This window comes from Leopardus geoffroyi, chromosome D2, assembly GCF_018350155.1.
Source record: "Leopardus geoffroyi isolate Oge1 chromosome D2, O.geoffroyi_Oge1_pat1.0, whole genome shotgun sequence".
NCBI lineage: Eukaryota > Metazoa > Chordata > Mammalia > Carnivora > Felidae > Leopardus > Leopardus geoffroyi.
In genome coordinates this window covers 78,527,722-78,539,932 of record NC_059334.1, presented here as the reverse complement: position 1 = coordinate 78,539,932, position 12,211 = coordinate 78,527,722, and the positions used below count along the sequence as shown (strand labels likewise).

Sequence of the window (12,211 nt, the reverse complement as noted above, 5' to 3'; positions counted from 1 at the left end):
TAGTTAATAATGTATCAATATTGGTTCATTAGCAGTAACAAATATACCACACTAATGCAAAATGTTAATAATAAGGCAAACTGTATAGGAGGAAGGGGGGTATATAAGAATTCTCTGTAGGGCTCAATGTTTCTGTAAACTTGAAACTGCTCTAAAACATAGTCTATTAATTATTTAAGTATGTAGTATATAAATACCTGTATTAGTATATTGTTTAAATATTTAAGTATATTATGCATAATATATGTATGTGTATGTTATGTTAATATGTATGTTAACATATTTTAAAATATTTAAAAATTATATATGTGTGTCAATATATTAAATATATTACACAAATATTATTGTTTAAATATATTACATAATTATTGTTTAAATAGATTACATAAATATTTATATCAATAAATATATTGTTTGAAGATATTTAAATATTTAAATACATGAAAATATATACGCACATACACACACACAGCCACCACAATCAATAAAGAATGAGGAAAATGTGAAAAGCTTGAGGGAAGCACTAATATTTTAAGAGCAATTGTCTATAGATGGTGAGTGCATTGGTGGTTTTTTTTCCCCCCTCACTTGTCACTTTTCTCTATTTTCCAAATTGTTGCAATACATGGGAGATGATCTCAGGATGGAAAAATACTCCTCCTCTCCTCTTTTTAAATGCCCTGTTGAAACCAGATCAGCAGAAAGCAGACACACACCTAATTCAGCGCGTGACCTTCTTTCTCAGCCTGTATCTCAAGTCGGGAGCTCACTCCCCGCCCCCCCCCCCCCCCCCCCCCCCCCCCCGTGTTTACTTCCTGCCAGAGATAAATAATGAGTCAGAAGCAGGACTGGGGACTGGCGGGGCGGAGGCTGCCCCTGGCTCCGCCTGACACACCCAGCCTTGGCAGGAGCTTGGGAGTAGATCTGGGACTTTGCAGAAGTTTGTTTGCAAGGAGGAGATTACTACTGCCTAGGAAACACGGGGTTCGGTCATGAAGAGCTGGCCCAGCCCCTGCTCATCAAACAGATCTTTTTCATTTTTCTTTTTTCTGGGTCTGCGAATGGACCTTGTTTATAGGGAAATTAAATTGAAGGACAGACCTGGGTTTCCTTCTAATTATGGAGACCACAACACAAATGTTTTCAGACCCCCCCCCCCCCGGGAGAGCTCAGCAATAATGGGTCTGAGCCCCGGCTTCCAGAGGCACCAGATCAAGCTGGACTGTGGTCCCCATCACGCCACATTTTGTCTGTGTGGGGACGAGTTTCTTAACCTCTCTGAGCCTCGATTTCCTCGTGGCCTTCCGGTCATCTGCGTGTGTCCATTCTGAGCAGCGGGTGAGGTGTGTGTTTGGGCCCTGGGTCCCCTGCCCTGCATGCAGGTGACTCAGTGGCAAGGCACAAGGGGACATTCTGGCCTGTCATTTCAAGTCCACCCTTTCATGTTTCAAACCATTTTTCTACCCTTCCCTAAGCTGCTGCTACCCAAACACCAAGAATTTTTGTTCTAAGTAAGTCTATATTTGAAAAAGTCAAGGGGTTGAGCTTAATGAATCTGCCACATCTTCTATTTCCCAGACTTAAAGAAGGTCTGGAGTTCTCTATTGAAGAGCCTAGTAAGTCTGGGGGCATCTGTGTGGCTCGGTCAGTTAAGCATCTGACTTTGGCTCAGGTCACGATCTCACGGTTCATGAGTTTGAGCCCTGCGTCGGGCTCTGTGCTGACAGCTCAGAGCCTGGATCCTGCTTTGGATTCTGTGTCTCCCTGTCTCTCTGCCCCTGTCCAGTTTGCACTCTCTCTCTCTCTCTCTCTCTCTCTCTCAAAAATAAACATTAAAAAGGATATTTTTTTTAAAGAGCCCAGTAAGTCCAGTCTTTCCTAAAGTCTGTTTCCTATAGATCCATAATAATTACAGCGTTCCCTCTGCCTGGAACCATCTTCTTTCCCCACAAATCCCTATTTCTATTTGGTTTCAAACACCCAGCGGCAAGGGTGCTCCCTCTGGAGGACTCTCTCCCTTCCCTCAGCAGAGCCGGGCCCTCTCTCCCACCCCAGTGCTCCCACAGAGCCTGCCTGTAGCATTTAGCTTTTCTAGAACACTTTGTTTACATGCCTCTCTCTACAACTGGACCAATACGTCCCGTTGGTCTCTTCCGCCTCTGGCCTCCAGCTCAGAGCTCGGCCTGTGGTGAGCTGTGGACCCACGTTCGCTAAATGGAATACGGAATCGGCTCCCCATCCCCCCCAAAAAGGATGAGGTCTGTTCAGGTGTTTAAGGGGCTGGGTATACAGCAGGAAGTGGGCTATCCCTGAAGTACCAAAGAGAGCCCTGCTTTTCTCCCAAAGATGGAGGTCTATCCTGGGTGACCCCGTGAGACGAGGACTGTGACAGCTCACTTTTTGGCCAGCTTCACCCAATACTGGACACTGGGTCTGCCACTGTGGAACTCGGCGAATATACCCGATTGGCCACTTTTTCGCTTCTCAGCAAAGGGTGCTCATCGCCCGATTGCTCAAGCCAAAGTTAAAGGAATCTTCCTTGACTGTTCCTCCCTCCTTCCAAATCCAATCCATCAAAAGGTCCTGTCTCTCAGCTCCCGAATACCCAAAATATCAGAGCTGTGTTTGTTTTTCCATTTTCACCGTAATCACCTCAGTCCCGTTGTGCTCAGGATCCTCCCCAGAGGGGTGAACATTGACTCTCGGGAGGGGAAAACATCTTAGATATTACAGTGCAATTACAAGGTCATAGCTGGTCCAATACGGAATCCAAAGACCACAATACATATACAATGTACCTAATGGAGAGTTCTTGGGGAGGAGAAGGCAATTAGGAACAAACTGTCTAGGAAGGTTCCTGTAGCAGGACAGAGGGAGATAATGAAACCATGATTGTGATCCCTGCCTCCTTCGAGGCACGCTGGATCCTGCCAGGGTCCTGAGTATTTCAGAACTCCCCCGCTCATGCTTCCTTCTCTGACCTCCTGGCCTCCAGTCTGGCCCCCTTGCATTCTCCACACAGCAGTCAGAGAGGTTCTATTAACACATAAATCAGGGGCGCCTGAGTGGCTCAGTTGGTTAAGTGTCTGAGTCTTGATCTCAGCCCAGGTCATGACCTCACAGTTTGTGGGGTCCAGCCCAGAGTCAGGCTCTGCATTGACAACACAGAGCCTACTTGGGACTCTCTCTCTCTCTCTCTCTCTCTCTCTCTCTCTCCCTCCCTCCCTTCCCTGCTTGTGCTTTCTCCCTCTAAGTAAATAAATAAACATTAAAAAAATAAATAAATCCGTTCATGTCACCTAAATCTAAATCTCTTACCATGGCCTTCAGGCCCTAGTCTGGCCAATCTGGACCCTGTCCTCCTCCCCACCTCTTCCTACCTCATCAGCCTCCTTCTGTTTCTCTAACAAACCAAATTCATTCGCCCCTTACGTCCTTTCCACTGCCTGTCCCTCGACCTGGATCTTCCTCTGCCTGCCTTTTTTTTATAAGTTTATTTATTTTTGAGAGAGAGAGAGAGAGAGAGAGCACGTGCATGTGTGAGCGATTGGGGGAGAGGCAGAGAGAGAGAGGAGAGAGGGAATCCCAAGCAAGTTCCTCACTGTCAGCGCGGAGCCTTACACATCAGGCTCCGTCCTACAAACCGTGAGATCGTGACCTTAGTCAAAATCAAAGAGTCGGACACTCAACTGACTGAGCCCCCCAGGTGCCCCCCATGCCTGGCCTCCTTTTTGCCATTCCAGACTCGGTGCATACATCACCTCCTTCTCTGAGCATCTAATCCAGAGTATCAAACTGTAGGGTTCTCAACGTCAGGTGCATCAAACCTTGGGGTGCATCAGAATCACCTGGAGGCCTTGTTAAACACAGATCCCTGGGGCCCACCTCTAGAGTTTCATTCAGAGAGTCTGACCTAAGACTGAATTTCTGTCAGGTTTGCAGGGGATGTTGAGCCTGCCAATCTGGACTTCACTTTGAGAACCACGACTGAATCTGAACTAGCCACTCCCTGTCTGTGGCCGTCAACCCCAGCGCCCCATTTGGTGCCTTTTAGAGCCCTGATATTACCTGAAAGTGTCTGTCTTCCTTTTGTTTCCTTGTTTAATGTCCGACTTCCTCACTGCAACCTACTTACCCAGTGGGGCAGAGAGACTCCAGGGCTCTGGCTGACAGCTGTGTCCCCACCACCTAGCACAGCATCGGGCCCAGAACGGTGGCCCAGTAGATATTTGTGGGAGGAAAAAAATAGAAGAGGGGAGAGGGCAGAGGCTTAATGTACACGAATTATCCCCAAATTCTGTGCCATAACTTGAAAGTTTACAGAAGCACAAGCAAGTTGGTATTGTCATTGGCCTGAGGGTAGCACCTTGGGCCGTGTGCTAAGACTTTGTCATAAAGATCACATGGGTGTCTTATTAAAAACAGATTGTTGGGGGGCGCCTGGGTGGCGCAGTCGGTTAAGCGTCCGACTTCAGCCAGGTCACGATCTCGCAGTCCATGAGTTCGAGCCCCGCGTCGGGCTCTGGGCTGATGGCTCAGAGCCTGGAGCCTGTTTCCGATTCTGTGTCTCCCTCTCTCTCTGACCCTCCCCCGTTCATGCTCTGTCTCTCTCTGTCCCAAAAATAAATAAACGTTGAAAAAAAAACCAGATTGTTGGGCCTCACCCCAAATCTACTGTATCAGACTCTTCCTGGGAGAGGTCAGGAAATGGGGTATTTTTAATACTTATAAGTTGGACCTGGCAATAGATGAGTATTTCAGAAATTCCCCCACTCATGAGAATCACCTAGGATGCTTATTAAACACAGATTCCTGGGGCATGTGGGTGGTTCAGGTGGTTAAGCGTCTGGCTTCAGGTCAGGTCATGATCTCATGGTTCGTGAGTTTGAGCCCCACATTGGGCTCTGTGCTGACCATGTGGAACCTGCTTGGGATTCTCCCTCTCTCTCTCTCTCTGCCCCTCCCCTACTGGCACTCCTTCTCTCTCTCTCAAAATAAATGAATAAACTTAAAAAACAACAACAACAACAACAACTAGGGGTGCCTGGGTGGCTCAGTCAGTTAAGCGTCCAACTTTGGCTCAGGTCATGATCTTGTGGTTTGTGAGTTTGAGCCCCACATTGGGCTCTGTGCTGACTGTGCAGAACCTGCTTGGGATTCTCTCTCTCTCTCTGCCCCTCCCCTACTTGTGCTCTTATCTCTCTCAAAAGAAATAAATAAGCTTAAACACACACACACACACACACACACACACACACACACACACACACACACACCAAAAAACCCACAGAGTCCTAAGTTCCACATGTAGCGATTTGATTCAGAAGGACTAGGGTGGCTCTAGAATTTATATATTTTACAAACACCCAGGTAAACCTTATGATCTGGGGAGACTGGGAAATACCACCCTAGATGATTTCATTTACTATCCTTCACCCCCACCCTGACCTTGTTCTATGCTCTTAGGTACAGTTTTAAAGTCATGAAAATAAGAGCAGTGGAATGAACTACCCCACCTGAGACTAACGTGTGAACCACCATGAGGATATTATAGAATTGGGGGCCACAATGCTCCATTAAACTATCACCCCTCCTCACACCAGGGGCCAGCTTAAAGAAAAGCCAGGGTTCCCAGGACACTCCTATGGTCTTTCTTTCAATGTGTCCAGAATTGTTCATAATTTCCCTATAGTAGGTATCCCTTTAGACATCCTTGGCTCTGATGGTGGGTCCTTCTTTTGGGTTCTTGTTCCAGAACCTTAGCAGGTTCCAGAAACCTTCTTTGTCTCCACTTCCTCTGCCCACACCCAGGCAGTCACCAGGTTCTGTGGGTTCTGCCTTGGGATGGTTTCCTGGGGACCATTCCGCTGCTACAGGGACCTCCCTTATGTCCTTCCAGCCTCCCCCTCCAGCGCACCAGTCCAAGCCCCTAAATTCATCCTCTGAACTCTGTCCTCACATGCATAAATCTTTATTTAAATATAAACAAACAAACCACAAAGCCCTCCTCCAGCTTCCTGTTACTTGCAGGATAAGATCTCAACCCCTCACCTGACCTCCATATTCTCCTCCATCTGACCTCACTCCTTCTGCCTTGTTTTTAGTGAACACTCACCCCCTCCGTCAGGGCTCATGTCCTACTCAGCCACAAAGAGACCCAATTCAGGAATTCTGCCCCACCTGGGATGGCCTCTAGAGCTGTCCCCTTTAGTTCACCCCCCACCCCTGCCAGGAGACTCTCCTTGTCCACCCCAGCCCTCAGAGAAGCCTTCTTCTCCTGAACCCCAACAGCACTGAGCCTATAGCGTCACACAGCTCCAGGGAATAATGCAGTGGTTCTCATGTGTGGACCTTGGACCAACCAGCAGCATCAGCATCACTTGGGAACCGATTAGAAACGTTCATCCTTAGGCCTCGGGCCACACCTACTGAATCAGAATCTCTGGAAAAGAAACCCAGCGATCTATGTTTTAACCAGCCTGGCAGGGTGATCCTGAGGCCTGCTCACGTTTGAGAACCAGTGGATAATGGTTAAGACTCCTGGCTATTGAGGGGCGCCTGGGTGGCTCAGTCAGTTAAGTGTCCAAGTTCAGCTCAGGTCATGATCTCGGGGTCTGTGAGTTCGAGACCCGCGTCGGGCTGACAGCTCGGAGCCTGGAGCCTGCTTGGGATTCTGTGTCTCCCTCTCTCTCTCTGCCCCTCCCCCACTCACACTCTGTCTCTCAAAAATAAATAAACATTAAAAAAAAAATTTTTTTTTTTTAAAGACTCTAGGCTGTTGAGTTTCTAGCCCCTCTTCTTCAGTGACAAAGGTGCCAGAAACTCACTTAGGACTCGCTTAGGGCCTCTGCCTGAGAAACGTCAGTCAGCTCTGAACTACTGCCTGTGGCCCTCCTTGGAAGTGTGAGCAGGTGGGATGCCAGAGGACAGGAAACAGCTACTACTCAGCAGTTTTTCCTACAAAACAGTCATTTCCTCTGGTGCAACCTAATAGCTCTACTCTCTGGGGAGAAGTTGTAAGATTCATTGTGTTTTGAGTGTTTAAAAAGAAAGGGCTGCCATCCCTGGCTGGTGGTACCCAAGGAGCGAAAGGAAGGCTCGTGAGACGGTGGGCGGTGGACCCCGAACTGGGCGCAGGTACCCAGGGCAGCCATGCTCGAGGGTGGACGTTGCTGAGCAGTAAGAGGGGCACCCCGGCTTTGTCCTAGGAGCGCGGGCTCATCCTCCCTCAGGAGGCAGGGACTTGGGCAGCGATGGGCACAAGGGAGGTGCCTCCCAGCGTCTGCAGGGCTCTGAGCAAAGCGGGGCGAAGTTGCAACAGCGACACCACATGGCGATGGGAACGCAAGGCGGATGAATCGACGTGACTCAGTCGGCTGAAAAACTTTACCCCTTCGGGGATGTAGGAGCCCCCATCCTTGTGTCATTCAGAGGGAGGAAAACCCTTAAGGCAGAAACAATGGACTTTCTACTACTAAATCGTAGATGACATAGGGCTCCAAGCCTCAGTTTCCCCATCTGTAAAGAGAACGCTGTGTGGAGGGACGTTAGGCAATATTAACATATGCCTTTCCCCCTACATTCTTCCCTTGTCTCCAGGTCCAGTGGGAACCCCTGCAAGCCTTTCTGTGTTTTCTCTCTGGAGTTTTTCCAATGAGAAAACACAGTATGAGGCCAATGGTTTCTTCGGTCTTTTGTAAAAAACCTATCATCTCGCCTGCGAAGAGAAAATGCCGATTGTCCAATGTGGCAAAGGGAGAGATAAATGCATTGGAGCAAAACAAGAGAGCAGAGGAAAGTCTTAGAAAGTGAGGAATGTCTGAGAGTCCCTCCCTGCTCCCTGACTGTGTCCTCCCGGCCTCACCAAAGACTCCCCAGTGCCAAGAGCATCATGCAAGCAGCACACTCCTAGGGCCTGAGGGACAGCGTGGCCTGGATCACGGGCACGGTGGCGAGGGGACAGACGACGGCCTCAACAGAGCAGGTGGGGAGGGGGGCCTTGCAAGGACGGCTGACGCGGGCATGCCCACCAGCCTGGCAGAGTAAGGACTTGGAATTGTAAATGAATTGATTTAAAGAAAATTAAAGTTCACTTTGTGCGCACAGAGCGTCTGGCGTGGTGTTGGGTGCCCATCCGCAAAATGAACACGAAACGCGGTTATTAGCATCGTCGTGGATGCCAAGGGCTGTGTGTGCCACCAGGCCAGTACCCACGGGGCCAGCTCTTGCCCTCTCTTCCTACAAATGGCCTGACTCCAGGAGCCCGCGCCCCTCTTGATGGTTTGTGGGTTAGTCAGTCCAGAGCGCTGCACCCCAGACATTCACGCGTTTGTGGAGGAGAATCTATGTTTCTAATTGTGAACAGGAAGTGGCTTCTTTGGGCTTGCTCTTAGAAGGCACCTCCTTTATGCTAATGACAATAAGAACAAAGGGAGAAATAATAATGGACTAAAGCTGAGGAACAAGAAACAAAAGCCTTTTGAGCTGCTGTTACTCTTCAGTGTAGCTGAAACCCAGGCCCCAGATATTTCCCAAGCCTCTCGAGAGATCCCGGGACCTCACAAAGAAGGGGAGGGGAGAGCCGGACCTTGGATCTCCGCCTACAGGGATTTCCCCTGCGTAGAAGTCCAGAAAAGATGGGTCTCTCCCATTAGCTTCATGATCACCCAGAGCCAATTTAGACAGGTCATCTGGTTTCATTAGAGTCAAATATTAAAATCTCCGTCCAGTTATCCTGATACAAAGTTCATGAAAACGAAATAGCCATGGGGGTCGAGGAGGCAAAGGAGGCCTCCCTTTTGCAGAAAACAGGGGTCAGAGGTGCCATTCAAGGCATATTCCGTGATTCCCTCAGCAAAAAAGAACACTCTGCGCCACCATTTCCCTAAAGAAATCTAATGTTCAGGCCAAGAAGTTCAAAGTGGTTCGTCTGGAAATCCCATAGCCAGAGCCCTCCCCCGCCAAAGTAATACCAGTCAGGCGTGGAAATTCCTGCCACCAGGGGTCGCTCTTACTCACCCACGACCCTCCATAGTTTAAGGCTTAAACTCTTTGGTAAAAAGACACCACAAAGCATTCATGACCTCAGATTTCATTGTCTACTGCCTGTGATAGGGAAGAAGGGGTGTCTACCTTTCAATTGTTCATTTTTGTTCCTTGGAGCTCCTGTTGATTTATTTCTTCAAGACCAGTAATTCTAGCCTCCCGGAAGCTGGGCTGCGCTGAACCAGATCACGCACTGAACCCACCACAGACGATTAGTAATTGCCTCCAGGGCTCTTGTCCCCAGGCGGTTCTGGGGACTGAATGTTCACATCTGCTGGCTCTCTGCTTGTGAACGCCCCCAAAACGGTGGGTGCCAAAGGCTGCATGGGAACAGTCCATTGGGTTTCTTCCCATCGGCCATGGCAGGGAAATCGGGACCCACTCTGGGTCATAATAAGCAACGACTGACCCTGCACTGGCCTTGTTTCCCTGCACCAATGTGGCCTTCGTGATGCCTGGAATTCATCCACCAGCCTCCCTGGGACCGAGGGTACTGGCCACTTTAGTACTAGTTTGTGAATCCTGTCTCATCGGCCGGTGCCCTCATTGGGTACCATGCTGGAATATAGTCCCGGTCTCACCGCACATCAGACACCCTTCAGTAGCCTTGATCTTTTTAAGTTCTGATAATGAGGATAAACAGCCCGGAGTCTTGCTGGAAAGGAACTATAATGGCTAGTTTCATTGGGCAGAAAAACATATCGATTCTCTAACCATGCAGGTCAAGGCAATCACAAAGCAGTCTATGAGCCACTGCTCTGACCATCTCACCACTGAGGACCACATCATGGGTTTTCTGGTAAATGTTCCAAAGCAAATGGAGCAGAGCAAATGCTAGGCAGGCAGTGAGCTGGCCACGCAGGGGGCCGGGTCAGTCCTCTGAACCTGGCTCCTACCTGTGTGAGTCCCCATGGTCACTGCTTCCGGACTTCTCCTCCAGGTTCCTTTTTATGTTCTGACCGTTCCCGGGTGGTTGCACAGACCCTGGACTCCGAGCCGACGAAGTTCTCTGTGCCAGAAGAAAGAGAAATTGGAGAAGTCAAATAGGAGTCCCTGAAGACACAAGAGCATTTCTCAATTGGCCACTGGCCGCATATTGAAGTGCCAGGTTGGGGGCGCCTGGGTGGCTCAGTCGGTTAAGCATCTGACTTTGGCTCAGGTCATGATCTCACGGCTCGTGGGTTCGAGCCCCGCGTCGGGCTCTGTGCTGACGGCTCAGAGCTGGAGTCTGCTTTGGATTCTGTGTCTCCCTCTCTCTCCGCCCCTGCTCTGCTCACGCTCTCTCGCTGTCTTTCAAAAACAAATAAATGTTAAAAAAAATAACTTGAAGTGTCAGGTTGTTCACTTGCTTTGTCATCGGGCTGAGCAATGCCCGTGTCCTGGCACCGAGTGATACACCGAGATATATGGTGACCCCTGCTCCCATCTGATGGAGGAGAAACACAATTACACACAAGATTCCAGCTGAGTAGGACGACTGTTTCATTATTTTTTTTTTTTTAGTTTATTTATTTATTTTGAGAGAGGCAGCACAAGTGGGGGAGGGGCAGAGACAGAGGATGAGAGAGAGAGAATCCCAAGCAGGCTCTGCATTGCCAGCGCAAAGCCTGACGCAGGGCTCCAACTCACGAAGTCGCGAGATCCTGACCTGAGCTGAAATCAAGCGTCAGATGCTTAACCAACTGAACCACCCAGGCGCCCGAGGATGACTGGGGACACGTACCAGACTTTGGGGGTCATCTGCTCCCCTGGAGAAAGCGAGGATATCTGATCTAAAATCTTCATGTGCCCAACTGGCTTGTGGCTACACCTAGATGGGAGATATTTCCCCACCCCCTCCCCATGACTTTGTGAACCAGAATCCAGCCAGAAACCTGGGGGAAAACACCGAACAGAAAAAATGATGAGCCCATGGAAACCTGGGGCCACCTGTTCAAAGCCCTAACCAGTCTGAGAGGTGGTTGCCTTTTCCTTCACTTCTACAATAAGTTCATCTGTTGGGGAATCAATTTTTAAAACCAAGATACAAAACAAATAAGGGACAGTCCAAATTTCAAATCATGGGATGGAAAGAGACGAGAGGTTTTTAAAAACCCAATGTAGGGGCGCCTGGGTGGCGCAGTCGGTTAAGCGTCCGACTTCAGCCAGGTCACGATCTCGCGGTCCGTGAGTTCGAGCCCCGCGTCGGGCTCTGGGCTGATGGCTCGGAGCCTGGAGCCTGTTTCCGATTCTGTGTCTCCCTCTCTCTCTGCCCCTCCCCGTTCATGCTCTGTCTCTCTCTGTCCCCAAAAAAATAAATAAACGTTGAAAAAAAAATTAAAAAAAAAAAAACAAAAAAAAAACCCAATGTAGGGGCACCTGGGTGGCTCAGTTAAGCGTCTGACTTTGGCTCAGGTCATGATCTCACGGCTCGTGAGTTCGAATCCCACATCGGGCTCAGTGCTGACAGCTCAGAGCCTGGATCCTACTTCGGATTCTGTGTCTCCCTCTCTCTCTCTCTCTCTCTCTCTGTCTCTCTCTGCACCTCTCCTACTCTCTCTCTGTCTTTCAAAAATAAATAAACATTAAAAAAATGTTTTTTAGAATTCAATTCAAAGAATGCTCATTAAAGTATAATATAAATGTCAGAAATGGAAAAAGGTTTTTTTTTTTTTTTTTCTTAAACCCCAAGCAGTGTTTCCCAAAGCAGTGGTTGTCTTTGAGTTCATCTTCCCAGGAAGGCCCCACAGCCCTGCCCGTTGGGGTGCATGCAAGACTTGGGTCAACCAGGTCCTCAGCAGGACCCCCTGCAGAACCAGAGGGACAGGAACCTGGTGGGGGTTCTGTAGGACATGCGTGCAAGGGTCACCAGCAGCCTGTTTCTAGCCGCTGTGGAAGAAGGTGGCCTGCAGCGAGAGACCACTGCCAGCAGGCAGAGAGAGGCCGAGACGAGGGACAGAGGGCAGAGGTCCCAGGGCTGTGGAGGCCTTGGTTCCAGCTGGTCCCGGGGTCCAGCCCGTTCTGCCCTCTTCAACCAACGATTACACAAGATCTTGAGTCCTCATTTGCCTTCACTGGCACAAGTTGCGTTTCTGTCACTTGCAACCAAAAAAGTACATTCCATAAGAGATCAGACCAGCTTTGAAGGAAACAAAGTGTTCTGTGTCAGATAAGTTTAAGAAGGGCT

General features: G+C 49.1%; 1 protein-coding gene across 1 annotated transcript in view; it reads right to left on the bottom strand.

Moving 5' to 3' along the window:
- The window catches only part of TACC2 (transforming acidic coiled-coil containing protein 2), a 214,718-nt gene that overhangs the window by 166,170 nt on the left and 36,337 nt on the right, over window positions 1-12,211 (bottom strand). Inside the window, 1 exon segment of the mRNA XM_045439735.1 lies at window positions 9,942-10,054. Within this exon segment, the coding sequence (XP_045295691.1) occupies window positions 9,942-10,054 (113 nt within the window).